Source organism: Chanos chanos, chromosome 6 (genome assembly GCF_902362185.1).
Source record: "Chanos chanos chromosome 6, fChaCha1.1, whole genome shotgun sequence".
Classification (NCBI taxonomy): domain Eukaryota; kingdom Metazoa; phylum Chordata; class Actinopteri; order Gonorynchiformes; family Chanidae; genus Chanos; species Chanos chanos.
The window spans coordinates 11,045,242-11,063,040 of record NC_044500.1 but is presented as its reverse complement, the minus strand read 5'-3'; the positions used below and the strand labels follow the sequence as shown (position 1 = coordinate 11,063,040).

The 17,799-nt window shown below is 47.0% G+C and overlaps 1 protein-coding gene across 2 annotated transcripts in view; it reads left to right on the top strand.

Annotated features, from left to right (window-relative positions):
- Nucleotides 1-17,799, top strand: part of fndc3a (fibronectin type III domain containing 3A) — a 43,959-nt gene that overhangs the window by 24,518 nt on the left and 1,642 nt on the right. Inside the window, exons 1-23 of one of the 2 annotated variants that reach the window (XM_030777399.1) lie at nucleotides 2,393-2,473; nucleotides 3,176-3,252; nucleotides 3,499-3,748; nucleotides 5,039-5,338; nucleotides 6,254-6,312; nucleotides 7,614-7,792; nucleotides 8,042-8,101; nucleotides 8,410-8,548; nucleotides 8,658-8,711; nucleotides 8,914-9,038; nucleotides 9,668-9,842; nucleotides 10,294-10,380; nucleotides 11,788-11,926; nucleotides 12,192-12,260; nucleotides 12,361-12,479; nucleotides 13,496-13,601; nucleotides 13,860-14,035; nucleotides 14,156-14,269; nucleotides 14,408-14,557; nucleotides 15,132-15,481; nucleotides 16,041-16,253; nucleotides 16,693-16,859; nucleotides 17,234-17,358. In XM_030777399.1, the coding sequence (XP_030633259.1) occupies nucleotides 2,437-2,473; nucleotides 3,176-3,252; nucleotides 3,499-3,748; nucleotides 5,039-5,338; nucleotides 6,254-6,312; nucleotides 7,614-7,792; nucleotides 8,042-8,101; nucleotides 8,410-8,548; nucleotides 8,658-8,711; nucleotides 8,914-9,038; nucleotides 9,668-9,842; nucleotides 10,294-10,380; nucleotides 11,788-11,926; nucleotides 12,192-12,260; nucleotides 12,361-12,479; nucleotides 13,496-13,601; nucleotides 13,860-14,035; nucleotides 14,156-14,269; nucleotides 14,408-14,557; nucleotides 15,132-15,481; nucleotides 16,041-16,253; nucleotides 16,693-16,859; nucleotides 17,234-17,358 (3,270 nt within the window). In that variant the 5' untranslated portion in view covers nucleotides 2,393-2,436. Of the gene's footprint in view, nucleotides 1-2,392; nucleotides 2,474-3,175; nucleotides 3,253-3,498; nucleotides 3,749-5,038; nucleotides 5,339-6,253; nucleotides 6,313-7,613; nucleotides 7,793-8,041; nucleotides 8,102-8,409; nucleotides 8,549-8,657; nucleotides 8,712-8,913; nucleotides 9,039-9,667; nucleotides 9,843-10,293; nucleotides 10,381-11,787; nucleotides 11,927-12,191; nucleotides 12,261-12,360; nucleotides 12,480-13,495; nucleotides 13,602-13,859; nucleotides 14,036-14,155; nucleotides 14,270-14,407; nucleotides 14,558-15,131; nucleotides 15,482-16,040; nucleotides 16,254-16,692; nucleotides 16,860-17,233; nucleotides 17,359-17,799 lie in introns of those variants that run through there. The other variant, XM_030777398.1, reaches the window with a different exon arrangement.

Below are 17,799 nucleotides of genomic sequence, written 5' to 3'. Positions count from 1 at the left end.
TCGCGGTGAACTAGCCCGTCGCGCGGCACAGCTGCCTTTGTCTTGGTCCGTCGGCCAGGCGAGCAGGTGCCGCGGCGTTGCTCTGTGTTTGATCTGATAAGGGGAAGAAGGCCCATTGGACGGAGTTGCCGTCAGTTGCTCCAGTTTCCGGACGCCCACGCCGGACGATATTATAATCTGAAATCGATGTCTAACTAATTCAGTCAAACAAACACACCACTCCTAGGTCAGGTAGACGCCTCTCTCCATTCTTTCTTTATTTCTTTCTTTCTCTTCTGTCTGTCTGTCTGTCTGTCTGTCTATCTGTCTATCTATCTATCTATCTATCTAGCCCCCCGCCCCAGTCTTAAATGTCCGCCTTTATTTTTCCCTTGGCCCAATGCAGGAGCGTGAGTCATTGCCCATCAATTAGACAGACTCACTATCTGTAAAGATGCTTCAGAGATACTCTTATCTCTCCACATAAAAGTAAAGAGATAATAGCGATGGCTCTTTTGACAGACGTGTGAATATACAGTGGTACATTAGTGTTTGGCTTTTAATGAAGGGGCCTAATTATCTGAGTTATGGAGTGAAATGAAGTCTTAAAAGCCAAGCCCTGCAGCTTTGTGTTTCGCCTACCCCCCCCACACACACCCCCCTCCGTGACTCAATATAATACGAAAGGTTTATTCGGTAGATTACACCATTCGAGATGTGCGGAAGTTAATAACGTCCATATTTTCCAAAGGAGAAAGGGCGACACATTAAAAAAAAAAAAAAAAAATAGACAAATACGTTTTTTGCAGAACATGGCGGAAAAAAGTTGATAAGCAGCCAGGTTTGGGAAAAACCATTAGGGCATCGCATAATGCTTAAAAGTTTGAATGTGTCGTTCCAGCTTCTTTCAGGTGATGTGTTGTCAGCATACCAGCGCCCCCCCCCCCCCCCCCCCCCAAAACATAGTGTCAAGCACATGCAATCCTATAATATCTAGTCTATACCATAACGCTTTATGAAGTTAAACACCAGGCATTTAAGAGTAAGAAACTGTACATACACACACGCGCACACACACACGCACCTGTCTGCTGACGCACGCTTTACCGACTTCCAGCAGTTGGACTGTTATTATCTAGCGCATTGGGTAAATGGGTGGGAAAACAAACAAGTGAAAATTTGGAAGAAGATGAAATGGAAAGAGTAATTGATGTTGGAAGGGTGACTCAAGCGTCGACAGATGCGTGCACTTATCTTTAATTAGAGCTGCAGAAGATCTCACAGATGCAGGCACACACCTTGAGCTAACGGTTTAGGGTGAACGCTCAATTACTGATCAGCAGGAGCGAAGGGAGCTTTTGTTTTTATGTTTGCGTTCACACCTTTTTAACGAAAGCTACAACAAAAAGCCAAATGTACTGATGGGAAGAAAAAAAAAAAAAGGCATTCGGTTTCTTGTTTACGACGCTCGTTTACAAAGAGGTATCCGATATCCCGCCGCACCGGCCTTGGTTCGAGAAAGAAAAGGCTGGGGTTTTTTTTGTTTGTTTTGTTTTGTTTTTTTGGCCTGTTTGACCCGGGCGGATCTCCGTGACCCAGGTTTCGTCCGCTGGAGACACTCTGAGTTGTGGTTATGTATGCAGCGCAGTACCTCAGTGACTCACACAGACGTCACGCAGCCAGGCAATTTCTGTATCCTTTTCTTGTACGGGATATTTTGAAAATAATGTTTTCTTATTTGGTCTACAATCTTTTTTTTTTTTTTTTTTTTTTTTCACGCAGCGTAAAATTTCCACAATAACAGGCTGCTGAGAGATGACGGGTGTCGTTATGAAAAATTAAAAAACGAGAATTAGAGGCCGGTTTGTTATTAGTGGAAGCAGCAGAGGGTTTGTGCAAGGGGTTTTTTTTTGTTTTGTTTTTTTTTTTAGAGCTGCTGTCAGCGTATTGATACAGGAAATGTGATCAGGCGCGATCAAATGTTTGAACTCTCGTTCACACCTTCTTATCTGTTCATTTTGCCTTTCTTTTTGAAAGGAGATCTTTTTTTTTTTTTCTGTCCCGTGTTTGTTTTAAATGTCGCTTTCGTTGTGAAACCGTCGTGCATTTATCTAATCTGAGGGAGTATCAAAGCAGTGGGAATTTCTTTGCTGCTTTAGTAGAACAATGTACTTCACGTCTCTCGGTGGGAAAGACCGAGTGTGTATTACGTAAGTTGTATAATTTGTGTAAGTGTGGTGGTGTACTGCAGGGGGCGCTGTTCTGATATCCGGAGGTCGGTTTAGTGCTGAGCTGGCCTTCCAGCTTACCTGTGACTCTGCTGAGGGGAGGAGCATGCAAACTGACCACTAAGGAGAGGCAGAGGGGAGGGAACACGCACACACACACACAAGCACATGCTACACTTCCTGTTTGTATGGAAAACTGTTATTTTCTCCCTTGGTCTGCATACTCAGTATGAGTGAAAAGACTGCACCGTCTGAGCAAGTGGGAGGTCTGTGTGTGTATTTTTTTTTTCTCTCTCTGTGTGTGTGTGTGTGTGTGTGTGTATGTACTTGTGGTGTGTTCTTCCTCTGTGCTGATCATTTCTTCTTGGCCTGTTCTGAGTTCAGCAGGAAAGTGCCAGCTTGGCAGTATGTTTTTGCATGTGCGGGAATGAGTGCGTGTGCGTGTGCGTGTGTGTGTGTGTGTGTGCGTGCGTGTGTGTTTCAGTCTGTTGTCTGTCAGGCTGAGTGCTCAGTTTCTCTCTACAAACACACCAGTCTCCGCATTAACAGTCTGTTGTAACTTCACCTCAGGGGCCGTATTTTACTGTAGAACATAACGTTTTACTGCAGGTTTATCTCTGTCTGTTATAAAGCTTTTAAATGCCCGCTGTGGCGTGTGTTCTTACGGAGGGAGAGGGACATTAAACACACAAAGTACAACTCACACCGAGGGTACCTGTTGAAAATGAATAGCCAATCACAATGACTTCTCTTACTAACGCTGTGTTTAGGGCCTAATAAAAAGGAGCTTTTACTGTGTTCTCTCAGGCTCCCAGTACCACACAACAGCAAGACAGGTCTAATAATATATATGTGTGTGTGTGTGTGTGTGTGTGTGTGTGTGTGTGTTTGATGTTTATCGTGTTTAACAGGTTGTATTTGTATGTGGTTTTGAATTGGAGTCCACTTGTGTTTAATGGACTTTTCAGGTCCTGCTCAGGTTCCCATGATGTCCCCAAACGGTTCAGTGCCTCCAATCTATGTGCCTCCTGGCTACGTTTCACAGGTACGTCCATCATTCACGGGCCTTTCCGACTCAGGACTTTCCTGTCAGAGCACACACGCATTTTCATGAGATGAACTCGTTTCCATTTAAATGGAAACGTGAAGGTTTCTAAAATGTGTTCATTACTTTCATTCAGAAATATCTCTTTGTCCGATTCTGTCTCTTCTGTACCATTAATCTGTTTTATTCACCCCCACCCTCTCTCTCTCTCTCTCTCTCTCTCTCTCTCTCGCTGGACTATATTAGATTATTGAGGAGAATGGGGTACGGAGAGTTCTGGTGTTACCTCAGACAGAGTTTCACCCGGGGGGGCACTCTCCCTTGCACCACCCACCCCCTCCACCACCCCATGCTCATCTGCCTGCCTTCATCCCCCCTCCCCATGCTATGATGCCCCCTCCCCATCACCTGTACTCAGGCATGGCCGGCAGCGCTGGGGACATGAACCCTCAGTACATCTCTCAGTACCACCCAGCCCACATCTACTCAGAGCCGCGTGAGTACTCCTCTAAACACGTTTTATCACTCACACACACACACACACCCCTAAGTCCCATCACTGCTCAGATGAGTGAGAACACTTTGTCTCCCTCTCACACACTCTCTCTCTCTCTCTCGCGCTCTCTCTCTCTTTCACACACACTCACTCTTATATAAGCACTTAAGTCTTCAGTATATCTCCCAGTTTCATCTGTATGTGACACACGCGCACACACACACACACACACACACACGCAAAATCACTTAAGCACACACTTATGAACATCCAGAAAGACCTCAGTAAGTTTCCTAGTGCTGACTGTTTGTATACACACACACACACACACACACACACACAGACAAGCACCATCTATCCGGTTAAATCTAGCCCACATGCTGTCAGGGCCATAGGGGTCCTGCATTCTGTTTATCTCTCTCACACAAATACAACACTGTATTGATGGCGATAATGCATAGGTTTCGTAAAATGGCCGAAAGATTTTTACCAGGAAAAAAAATTGATTACAATAATTCGGTAGTTAAAATCCTGTACTTTCCGAGATATGTTGTAATATATTGACAGTTAAATATTATTGTTGTCATCGTATATTTTAAAGCTGTCGAGAAAACGCTTTGATTTGAACTCGCCGACTTGAATTGAACAACCTCTTCACGTCGCTCTTATTTCTCCTTAATGTTCCCCTGCCAAAAGAATCCTGAGAATAAGTTGGTTGTCAGGTTCTCTCTCAGATCAGACCAATGAACTGTGCAAACAACTGAAATGATCAGTCAAGCTCTCATTCAATCCCACAAAACAGACTACAGCTACTGCTTTTTCCCAGCTGTGAGAAAAGCTTGAGACAGAATCAAAAACCAATCACAACAGGATGTTTTTAAAAAGCTTTTTTTTTTTTTTTTTTTTGCTTTTTATGGTTGGGTTAATGTGGGCTTTAAAACTGTCATCAGGTTGGGTTCTGATTTATATATCTCAAAAAAAATCTAAGAGTGGGAATTGTTCAGAGACGTTGAGGGTTTTCATCATTTCTCTTCATCATTACTCAGAGGCCAAATTGTGCCGTGTGGTGGTTTTGCCTGTGTTTCCACAAGTAGAACACAGGTCGCACACAGCTGCACGCAAGTCTCAGTTTCACCCAGTACATCACACACACACACACACACACACACACATGCACACGCACCTTGGTTAGCTGAAACGCAAACAGCAACTGTTCCTATCAATGTGTATTTGTGTGTGTGTGTGTGTGTGTGTACTGTTTGTGTAAGTCTCTGTGTATTTTTATTCCAGTTTCTGCAGATAATCACCCCACACACGGGCGGCCAACGTTTGTTCACAGGGACGAGAGAACGAACAAAGCCCACGAGCGTCTGCAGAAGAAGCTCAAAGAGAGACAGGGCGGCCAAGGGGGTGGGCTGGGCCCCACCAAGGACAGCCCCCCTCCCTCGCCGCAGAAGAGCCGCGGGACCCCCCCCGCGGCCGACGTCCAGAACGGGCTGGGGGGTAAAGGGCTGGAAGAACAGGGCCAGAGCAGTACTACAGTGGGTAGTCTGGACAAACCAGGCCCTGGGAAAAGCACAGAGCCTGGAGGTAACTGATAGGGTATTTCTCTGCTACAATAGAAGACGATCATTTTGGGGTGAAAAGCATGGAAAGCACGTCCCTAAATACCTAAATTTAACTGTTTGTAAGTACTCTAAGAAAGTGTAGCTGGTAATAGAAAACATGATGGGACGCTGCGTTCACTAAGTGGATAAAAAAGAAAAAAAAAAAAAGAAATCGACATGCTATCTCAGTGTCCTGAAAAGCGATGCGAGCCATTGGACGAACAAGAGGAAACGATGGGGAATAGCCAATGACGGGCCAAAAAGCCCAATGTGCGGGGACGTGTCTAGGTCTTGGTCCCACCCCCCCTCCCCCCGTGTATGTGGTCAGCACCGACCGGCCGCTTGTCTCTTGCCTCATTAGCCACAGCAGCCGGTGGCGGTGGAGGTGAGGGGACCTTAACAGGGCTGACATTAGTCTTCATTACGGTCGAACAGACCCACTCATTTATCAGATCTAACTGGGCCCACCCTCCATTCGCTCGCGCCTTCGCGCCGATCCTCCGCGCTTTGTTCAGCGCGGTCCGACGCTTCAGTTATGAACGGGCTCGTCTTGGCTTGCGTCACGCTTTCAGAGTGTCAGAGCGACCGAGAATCAGCAGCTAAAGAATCACGATGAGCTACATTCAGCGTCAGTCCTGTTAGCCTACGCACACTCACAGTATTTCTATAAACGCTATGCTGCTTAGACTGGAATGAAACTAACCGACATAAAGGAATTATATGATTATAGGATTCTCCCCATTGGAGGTCATGAGTCCTTGAGGATAGAACACCTGTAGGAATGGATGTTGTTATAGAATTTAAAAGTACAGCGCCTGTTTTTGTTTTGGTCTTTTGATGTTAGCTAAAATCCTAATATGTTGTTTTTGCGTTTTTTTTTTTTTCTTTTTTCTCACAGAGCTTGATGAAGAGACCAAGGCTCTACAAGAACTGTTGAACAGCATTTGCAAGCCAGTGGTGAGTACATTTGCATACATGAACACTATGATCCATTTGAAGAATGGACACAATAGAAATGATAGTTCATCATACTGTAAGATCAGGGGGCCTTTTTTCTTTTTGACAAACTGCATTAAGGCAACAAATTGATCAAAACGACCACTTTGTCTTTGACTCCCTTCCCACTCAGCGTACATTAGAACAGACATGTGATTTGTAAATCTCGATGTTAACTTGAATGGGTGTCCAGTTTAGCTGACATCTCATTGAATATCAACCGTGAACCATAGGGAGTTCGTTTCTCCCTGTGCCAAATGTTGAACACCTGGTTTAGACCATGGAATAGCGTGCTGTGTTTGCATCTCCTTAATGATCACTCATTTATAGAACATGAAAAGATGTACATGTAGGCCTGATTCAGCTCTCTCATAGACCAGGACGATAATTCCCTTCAGCTCAGCCCAACATATCCTAGAACCGTTTTTATGATGACATCGTCTTTTTATTGTTTATTACTGCCATTAGTCCATGTCTAAGATTTTTCTAGAGTTGGAGGAGCAAAGTGAGAGAGATGCATAGAAAAGTAAATGTGGAGGCAGACATGATAAAACTCAGGGTGGTTTCTTTATGCAAAGCCTATGTTTGAAGGATTCCTACCGTACGCGTACAGCAGTCAATAGAACGTCACCCGTCGTGTGTGAAGGATAGTTCTGTCGTCAGTGGTGTCACCAGAGACCAAAGAACAGTACCGAATAAAACAGGAGCTCAAATAGAACAGAAAAAGGAGTGAGTGACAAGGGTCTTTAGTGAATACCTTCATGGCTCGGATCGAGAAATAACTTTAGGTTTGGTGTATGGCACAGAGGAGGAATGTGGACCTAGCAAGGCCAGATTTGGTTTTTATTTTTTTCTTTCTTTCTTTTTTTTTTTTTAATCTCCTTTTTATATGTGCATTCCACTCCTACACTGTGGCTATTTTTAGTGAAAGACCCAAAATGTAAGTCAGGCAATCATAACTCAAGCAGACACTTTTTCTCAACTGGAATGAAGTTATATTTAGAACTCCAGACCCCGTCTCTCGTAGAATAATGCAGTTCCGCCTTTGTTTTGGCAGGATCCCGAAACCCCCATTTATTCCCTTTTTTTCTTTTTTTTTAATACCCAACTCCATGGCTTCTTTGCTCAGCATTTGTAACTGAATGAAATATTCTCAAAGGGCAACAAAACCAAAGTCATTTCAGCTTAACGTCGCCAATCCAAACCAGAACAGTCGTTAACGCTTGTTCATGGAGCGTCCCCTAACTTCACGGCGTTTCCAGGTGACGGACATTCAGGCGCGGGGGGCCTCTCTGAGCTGGGTGGCGGTGGGAGGACCCGAGGGCGAGGGAGAGGAGGGCGAGAGGAAGGACGGAGAAAAGGCCACGCCGGAGCTTCGCTTTACCTACGAGGTTTCGGTCTCGTACAACGGCAAAGACGGCAAATATGCGACAGCGTACGGGTGAGTCTGCCCACGGCGCGCCACACCGGGTGGGGGGTGGGGGCGGTTTCAATGTCTGTGAACACTTTGTTGTGACAGTGGTTTCGCTGTTTAGTGTTGTATTGGTCTTTGTGACGTTGGTTTTGTTGTTGAGTGTTGTGTCGGTCTTTGTGGCGACGGTTTTGCTGTTGAGCGTTGTATGGGTTTTCTCTCCCCCCCCACCCCCCCTTGGCTCATTAAAGATTTCTTTGTTCTTTTGTTTTTGATCAGCGGCGAAGAGCTAAGTGCAACGTTAGACAATCTCAGACCAGCAACAGATTACCACGTCAGGTCTGTGCTTTCTGTTTGTTTGTGTGTTGGACTCTGTGTCAGACTTAACTGCTTTTTGTCTGCATAAATAATGCAACTCCGAAAGACACATGAATAAAATGAATGTAAACACATGTCATTGTACTTGACATAGTTTGTACATTGCTGTTTGAGTGTTTAGGCAGTGTGCGTGTGTGCACGTGCGTGTGTGTGTGTGCGTGTGTGTGTGCGTGTGCGTGTGAGTGTGCGTGTGCGTGTGCGTGTGCGTGTGTGAGAGTCGGTGTCTGTGTGCGCATGTGTGCTGATTTGGGCTGTGTTTGTATGCGCAGGGTCCAGGCCCTGTGTAAGTGTTTACAGGGCAGCCCGTCAGAGCCCGCCAGCTTCACTACACTCAGCTGTGAACCAGACACCCCCAGTCCGCCCAGGAAGGCCAGCGGCACCAAGAGCACCCTCGTTCTACAGTGGAAGGTTCATACACACACACACACACACAATGCATATAAACTTCTAACAGCATGTATCATGTATCAGAGAAATGTTCTATATCACCCAGACAAATGTTTCTGTGTCCTCCTAGGCTCCGTGTGACAATGGTTCAAAAATCCAAAACTACATTTTACAGTGGGATGAGGTAATGTCACGTTTGAGTTTTATACTTCCTGTAAAAGTACCAGAGCGTGCTTTAAGTCCTTCTCTGTGGATGCGTGCCCTTCCTGTTTGTGGATGTGTGTGCTGGTGTAGGTTTGTTTGAAGTCCTCTCATTTTCAGACTTGTGTGTGTGTGTGTGTGTGTGTGTGTGTGTGTGTGTGTGTGTGTGTGACTTGTGCGTGCAGGGGAAAGGAACAGGCGTGTTTGAACAATGCTATTATGGACCTCAGAAGCAGTACAGGGTGACCAAACTCTCACCAGCCTCCAGATACTCCTTCCGCCTCGCCGCCAAGAACGACATGGGCACCAGGTAGTCCTCGCTCTCCCTTCAGAAAGTGCTGGAATTGAATGACAAACTTAAATAGACTGTCACACTTTAGACAAGCCCTTACTGGTCCTTTTTTTTTGACTCTCCTGTCCCTCCAACCGTGTTTCAGAGCGAAAGCTGCGTCACTGTTCTCTCCTTTCATTTCTTACCTCTTCCTTTTTCTCTTCATTCATCCTGTCTTACTCTCCTTCTTTGATTCACTCACCTCACAAATAAAGTCTAGTATGAGGCCACAGAAAAGATGTGAATTTATTTAGTTTTTTTTTTTAAAGATTTTTTTTTTTCCAAGATAGCAGATATAAAGGATGAAATGTGAGAAGGACAAAGCCCGTTTTTTAACGGAGCGGTTTTGACAGCTGTTTAATCTATTATTCTTTTTTTGTTTTCACCTTCAGAGCAGAAAAGGGAGGTGGGGTGCTTTGTGTAAGAAGCGGTCTAGTCTACTAGTCTGAGTATTTTATGAGACCGGTAATAGTAGGTAGTGTGAACAGGGTATAAACCCTTTCCTCGGCGTTGAGTAAATGTTCCGTGAGGTAGGAGCCGCCCTTTTGTTTGTGTGTCGGTGCGTGCGTTTGAATTCCTCCCCCTCTGTGTTTCCTCTCTCTCTTCAGTGAGTTCAGCAAGCCGGTGGATTTTTTCACGTCCTGCAGCGTGCCCTCACCTCCGGCCTGCCTGGAGCTGGTCAAGGCAGGGGTCACCTGGCTCTGCCTGCAGTGGCAAAGGCCAGCCGGCTCGCCGAAGGAGGACGACATCGGCTACGTCCTGGAGATGGAGGAGGAAGGCTCGGTGAGGACGGCCACGCACGCGCGCACGCACGCGCTCACGCACTCCTCCTCTTCCTCCTACCGACAAATCTTACACTCTTAGCTGGTTGAGGCTGATCGGTTTACCTCAGCGTCCCTCTCCTCCATTAAAACACACCCACAGAAACGAAGACGCGGAAACAAAGACACGATCCGCCACGCGCGTGCAGCCTTATTGAATGCAGCTTTATTTGCACGATGCCTGTTATTCGGGCGAAATGATATTATGGGGCTCCGCACACTCCCACGCGCTTCCTCCCGGTAGACACAATGGTTCTAGAACTAACTCTCCAAAACAGCCTTCGAGAAGAAGCCTAATCCAGTTTTACAAGAGCTTAGCCAAAAACAAATGGATTTTTATAGTTGAGCGGTTTATTTTAACTGGTTTTTAAAAAGAGGGATGTTGGCCTTCTCTCTCTTTCTCTCTCTGACAGGGCTATGGCTTCCAGCCGAGCTACGATGGAGACGAACTCTCGTGTACAGTAAGGAATCTTCACAGAAGCACCAAGTACAAATTCAGGGTAAGAAAAGCTTTTTCTCTGTAGACCTGCTCTCGCGTCGCGTTTCGCGACAGCTTAACGAACACCACTTCTTTAATGAGCACAGCTTGTGTTCGCGTGTGTTTGTGTGTTTACGTGTTTACATGAAGGCGGGGTGCGTGTGGGTGTGTGTGTAATGTTGCTATGAGTCTGTATGTGTCATGTGTCTTCTAGGGTAATGGCATGAGTCGATGTGTGGCATATAGGGAAATCATGTTACACATGCACGTGCACGTGCACACACACACACAGAGCCTGTCAGCTCTATGGACAGTGAGGCATGTTTGCCATTGGCTCCTTCCTCTAATGCCCACTTAACATTACTACAGGATATCAACTCTAATGATCCCAGCTGCTTTAGGGAGCTCTCAGCAGAGTCACTGGACTGCGTTGTCTGTCTTTCTCTCTCCCATTCTCTCTTCCCCTCAGTCTCTCTCTCTCTCTCTCTCTCTCTCTCTCTCTCTCTCTCGCCCTCTGTCGGTACCTCTCTCTCTCTCCCTCTCTCTCTCTCCCTCTCTCTCCCTCTCTCTCTATTCTATGAGTCATGAAACAGTACCGAAGTGCTGGCCTTCACCTGTTGCAGTAAGCAGCTCTGTAGCTTAGGAAACAGAAGATAACATCTGATATTTGTCAGAGACCAACCCGAACGCATGACGTCGTGGAACAAATTTAAAAAACAAAAAAAACAAAACGGCATTAATGGGACTAAAGTCATCTGCCAGTTACCCCGATGAGCCAGACGTTAATTACATCCTGAGCCGCCCCGTCCTTTCGCGGCTCCAATTAGACATCAGCAGGCATCGCGGTACGAGCCTGACACACGTAATGCGTGCGGGGGGGACCCACCATCGCCAGAGATCCACCCCCTACACCTCTAACGTATTCTTCTGTGTCTTGAATGGAGAGATGTGCTCGTAAAGACGCACTGTGTCAGTGTAGAGCGTCAGTGGGCGGCAGAGTTCCCACATACAGAGTCAAGGCTGAGTCTGGAGACTGAATGACCTTAGCAGTGACGCGGTTGCGTGTGGATGAGAGAGAGAGAGAGAGTGCTGGATTCGGTATGATACCCAGATGCAGCAATATGTGTGCTTTGGATCTCGTTATTGAGAACCAAAGTTAAAAACACCGCACTTAACTCCGCCGTCTTCAGACGCGCCGTTTTCTATGCAAGTCCAGTTTACAAAAACCTAGTAAATTGATTGGATTGTTGGGAGATAGAAGGAAAAAAAAAAAAAAAAAAGTCAGAAGAGGACATGCGTGCAGTTTATGGATAAACCAAAGCCATTTTGAATGAAATCATCTTTCCCCTCACGTTGCTAAACGCGCATCAAAATGCTTTTTGTAACCTTGCGAAGTTGAATGCGTCGACTGATATCCGTGTTCTCTTAGGTGGCAGCCTATAACACGGAGGGGAAGAGTAACCCCAGTCCAGTGGCCGAGTTTACCACGGCTCCAGACAGACCCGGCTGCCCCGCCAGGCCCACGGTGAAGGGCAAGCCGCACCCTACCAGCTTCAAACTGTCCTGGGGTCAGTACACAGCGCTACACTCGGCCTGCCTACACTGGGATTTCTGTATCAGGGCCGAACAGTTGCTTCATCTGTCTGGCTGTCACCAAGCCTATCTGACCATGATGCTAGTTGCTCTAGTACCCAGTTATCAAATACACTCCTAACACAGCGGATTTATAACGCTTGATTCTAATGCGTTGATATACCAGATCTTGGCGAATGAACTGTTGAAATGTTCATTTGTCTCTCTCTCTCTCTCTCTCTCTCTCTTTTTGTCCTATAGATCCTCCTAAAGACAACGGTGGCTCTGAAGTGACTAAATACGTCGTGGAGTTTTCTGAAGGCTTGGCGGGTATGTTCTCACGAAACCTCAAAGTTCAAATCTCCTTATTTAACAAACAATTAAACGGCTATCTAATTAATACCGTGTTTGTGTTTGTGTTTGTGCTAAGGGTCGTCTTGGGAGCTTGTATATAGCGGCTCAGTCACGGAGTGTGTGTGCGATGGTTTGAAGCCAGGCGGATCGTACCAAGCAAGAGTTTATTGCATCAGTGAGGGAGGCCAGAGTTCTGTAAGTTCTCTTTCTCTCTCTCTTTCTATCTCTCTGTCTCACACACACACACACACACAAACAGGTATACACTCAGAAGACAAATTACAGCCAAATAAATGTAGGTTGTAAAGAGCCTCGATTTCCCTGCAAGAAATAGGTCTTTTTTTTTTTTTTTATGCAAAAAGTTATTCCAAATCTCTCTGTCTCTCTCACCAGTAACACCTGAGTAATTATCTCCCTTCACTGGGCCGTTCAGTGCCAGTTTTCTGCTCAGTTAATAAACGGACAATGCCTACTGTTTTCATCCTCCAATTCCTCATAAGAGAGCACGCTGTGACAAAATGGCACGATTCACATTTCAAATTTGGCTTCTGTCCAGCTCCAGCGAAAAAGCCTCCGTTCTTCTCTTCTCCCAGTGTCTGTAGAAAATGCATATTTTATCAATGGAAAGTATTTGGCACTGTACAGATAGCTACTCATCGGTTTTTATTTCCTTCGCATAATCCCCTCAGTAATGGTTCTGTCGACGCTTCGGTAAGGAATGTGGGGCTGTTTAGTTTGCCAACGCAGAACTATGACTCATGTTGGCAGGTTCTTGTCTCCTGTCTCCGTTAAAAACGTGACGGAAACCTCACATGGCCGTGGACCGCTCACACCCCTTCACTATTACATAAACTAATTCCCCAAATCAGTCTTTCCCGGTTTTGACCCTCGCTGCAGAGACGTGAAGCAATTCTCAGATTTTCTGAGGGGTAATAATAAGGCTCAGGGAATATTAAGCTTTATTTTTGTGCCGTTGTGTGATGCAGAGACGCCGTGGCATGTGAATAATTGGCGTGATTTTCTTTTCTTTTCTTTCTTTTTTTTTTTTTTTTTTTTTTGCCAGGTTTTGTGAAATGACTAAATATGCTAATGGTTGTTTTGGATGTAGTGTGTGTGAACCTGTAGATGCGCCCAGCTGTTAATCCTATATATCCTGCTGTTTCTGATTGTGTGTGTGTGTGTGTGTGTGTGTGTGTGTGTGTGTGTATCAGCTGTCAGAGACCCTGCAGGTCCAGACTCCAGCTGTACCACCTGGTCCCTGTCTACCCCCCAGGGTGGTGGGCAAACCCAAAGCAAGAGAGATTCAGCTACGCTGGGGTAAGCTCTCTCATCCCTACTATATAATCAATACAGTTTACTTCATGAGCGCTGCCTGTGTGTGTGTGTGTGTGTGTGTGTGTGTGTGCGCTTGCGTGCATGAGAGCGCACATGTTACAGACATTGACCCTTTCTCAAGTCCACTGTGCAAGGATTACATCAGTGCTCTGTGTGTGTGTGTGTGTGTGTGTGGATACGTGTGAGAAAGATAAACTCTGGATGTGACACCTTGACTCACTCTCTCACTCTCTCTTTCAGCTCCTCCTCAGGTGGATGGAGGCAGCGCAGTGTGTGGCTACAGTGTGGAGATGTTTGCTCCTCAGTGTGAGGAGGGGAAGGAGGTCTACCAGGGACCTGAGCTGGACTGTACCGTGGGCAGCCTGCTACCGGGTAGAGTCTACGGTTTCCGCCTGCGCGCCGCCAACAAAGCCGGGGTAAGCATCACACAAACGTCTCACTTTCAGTAGGCCCGTGATATCCTAGCTGTTTCACTTTCATTAGTTATCAAACTGTTTCTCATAATCATGAGTATATATATTGTCTGTCCAAAACAGTGTGGACCCTTCTCAGAACGGACAGAGGTTACCACAGGACCAGGGGCCCCCGAGGCGTGTCGGCCCCCCCACGTCGTCTGTAAATCCCCGACGTGCGCGGTGGTCAGCTGGGAGGTACGACACACACACACACGTCCTCTGTTCCATCCCACGCCACATTAAACATCGCCACCCTCAGAATCTGAGCAAACCGCGCTCAGCCCGAGCACGCCCGTCTTAACCCCCCCGCCCCCCCCGGTTCTCTCCCGGCAGGTTCCGCAGTGTAACGGCGCCCAGGTGTCAGAGTACCGGCTGGAGTGGGGGGCGGCAGAGGGCAGCATGCAGGTGTGTTTCACGGGAGCCGCACTGAGCCACGAGCTGAAGGGTCTGGCCCCAGCCACAAACTACTTCTGCAGGGTCCAGGTAAGAGGACCGCAGTTCATCTGGAATGTTAGCTGCTGCCATTTTATGTTCTTTTCCCCATCCGTCGGTGAACCGTGATTCGTTCAGTCCGTCGAGAAGCGGAAAAGTCTTCCGTGTGAAGTGATCGTAGACAATTGTGTTCCCTTAGCACCACTCAGTGGTTGTTGTTGGTTACTGCAGGAGGTTGGGATAGAATGAGGGCAGTGTTTCTTGATAGTGAGTACAGTAAGAGTTTTGAATGTGAGGGAGTGAAGTTTTGCTGGAATTCCATATCATGTCCGGAATTCCACATCGTGTCCGGAATTCCATGTGGCCTTTGTATCGTTAGTACTCGTAGGAGTCCTTTGCAGTATGGAGCTCATATCGAAGTCTTTGTATTTGTGGGTGTGTGTGTGTGCGCGCGTGCGTGTGTCTATGTGTGTGTGTGTGTGTGTCTGTGTGTGTGTCTGTGTGTGTGTCTGTGTGTCTGTGTGTGCGTGTGTGTGGCTGTGTCTGTGTGTGTGTGTCTGTGTGTGCGCGTGCGTGTGTTTGGGTGTGTGTGTGTCTGTGTGTGTGTGCGCGCGTGCCTTTGCAGGCAGTGAACGTCGCTGGCGTGGGACCCTTCAGTGAGGTGGTGCTGTGTCAGACGCCCTGCTCAGTGCCTGCTGCAGTCACCAGCGTGCACGCTCTCAGAGAGTCGGAGATGAGGATAGAGGAGGTCGCTGCGGAGAGAGGAGAAGACGAAGACGAGGAGGAGGAGGAGGAGGAGGCCGCGCCGCAGCTCTACTCTCCGTCTACCTGCCTGGGTCTCCGCTGGGAGGCTCCCTGTGATCACGGCTCCGAGATCACCTCTTACCTGATCGACCTGGGAGAGAGACAGCCTGTTCTCACCGGCCCCGTCACCAAATACATCATTCAGAACCTGCAGCCTGACACCAGCTACAGGTCAGACTCCTATAGAGTACAACACACAGCACTGCTACAAGTCACATATGCACCCAATACAACACACGTTACTGCTACATGTCACATAACACTCAGAATACAACACACACTACTGCTACAAGTCACATATGCACCGAATGCAACACACGTTACTGCTACGTGTCATATACACACATAATACAACACACACTACTGCTACATGTTACATACACACAGAATACAACACATACTACTGCTACATGTCAAATACACATCGAAATCATATGCTACTCTTACTGAAGAGATACAAAAATAATACAATACAGTATTAGTCTGACAGATGTATGACATGCTCAATAATATAAACACCTGATGGTAAACTTGTGCATCTACAGTATTTTACAAGCTACTGCTAGAGAGTGCAAATACATTTTTAAAGTTACAGGATTATGTTTGCAAAAGTCTACAGAATACCTACTTCAGTGAGATTTTTAGAAATTCAGATAATCTCCACCACAAAAAAAAAAAAAAACCATCCACGGCACACGCGCTTGTCTCCGCCCCCCCCCCCCCCCTGCAGGATAAGGATCCAGGCCCTGAACAGCTTGGGCGCCGGCCCCTTTAGCCACACCTTTAAGCTGAAGACCAAGCCCCTCCCACCGCTCCCCCCTCGCCTGGAGTGCACCGCCTTCAGCCACCAGACCCTCAGGCTCAAATGGGGCGACGGCCCGGCCAAGACCGCCTCCTCCGACTCCCTGCAGTACCAGCTCCAGATGGAGGACAAGAACGGGAGGTGGGTGAAGGGAGTTCTCGATTCACAACAAATTGTTCGTTTTTACCCGAGCACAGCTAATCAAAAAACTAACCCCCAAAAAAAAACAATCGGGGGCTTATTAAATTCAGCCAGACGTGACTAAATAATCTTGAGAAAAGAAGGGAAAAAGCGTCTCCTGTGCGATTCTTTATAATTAATCTCTATGAGGAAAGAAAAGCGCCATGGTAAAAATCACCATTGATTTTGTTTGATAGTGAGTGGGGAGGGGGGGGACAGACACGCTTCGCTTCTTTATTGGGAAGTTCTTCTTCCCCGTTGGGTTGAGTTAAGGACAGACGGAGCGGGTGCGCGTTATTCCGACGAAAAGAGTGATTTGTTTTTCTCCTGTGCGTCTTTGTGTGTGTGTGTGTGTGTGTGTGTGTGTGTGTGTGTGTGTGTGTGTGTGTCTGCCGTGCAGGTTTATATGCTTGTATAAAGGGCCGTGCCACACTCACAAAGTGCAGAGGCTGAACGAGTCTACCTCTTACACGTTCCGCATCCAGGCCTTCAACGAGGCGGGAGAAGGGCCTTTCTCCGCTGTTTACACGTTCACCACCCCCCGCTCACCCCCCGCCCCGGTCAAAGGTACCGCACCGCCAACGCCTCACCTCAGTCTCTCTCTCACAGCAAATAAACACTCATATCAACACGCCCTCAACACACGCTGCTCTCTCTCTCTCTCTCTCTCCTCTCTCTCTCTCTTTATTTAGATAGATCCTTTCAGTTTTCTCTCATCGCTCCATGCAGTCACAGTGGTACAACACTGATGTGGTCACTTGTTTGTAAGGATGGTGACTAAAGGATTGTATTGAGATGGTGGAGCCAAAGCAGAGTGAAACCTTAATGTGTAGTGGATACGTTGACATGATCAGGCTTTCAGAATGTGAAATTGGGGATTCTGCCCGTCTAATTCCTGCACTGTGTGTGTTTGTTTGTTTATTTGTTGGTTTTTGCCGTAGCTCCGCGCGTGGAGCGTCTGGACGAACACTCCTGTGAAGTCACCTGGGAGGCCCTGGCGCCCATGAAAGGAGATCCGATCATCTACACCCTGCAGTGTATGTCAGGAAACTCTGACTTCAAACAGGTATCCAATATCCCCTCGCTGCCTCCTCTCCTTCAAATCCATCTGTTCACTTCTACCCTCACATACACAGACTGCAACAGGAAGACCCTTCGCCCCCTGGGAAAGACCAAACATTTAGATCATAGAGTACTCTCTCAGTCATTGACTTTTCTGTCAAACTCTTTTGTTTTTCTAAAGGTCACAGGTGTGGGAGAGACAGAATGTGTTGCGTTAAACTGTATCATCGAATACTAACATGGAGTAATGGTGGATCGTGGGCTATTTAGCTTCACCCTCTGACAGTAATGGTCCTGGATGTGTAACCCTAATGAAATAACAGGGCTTGAAACATGGGCCGGGCATGATGCGTCGACTTTGTTCTGTCATCGCTCAATTCGATTATGGCTCGTCGTCTCCAAGCAAATCGCCCTTCTTTGGCTACCGTGCGCCGCAGTCGTATCC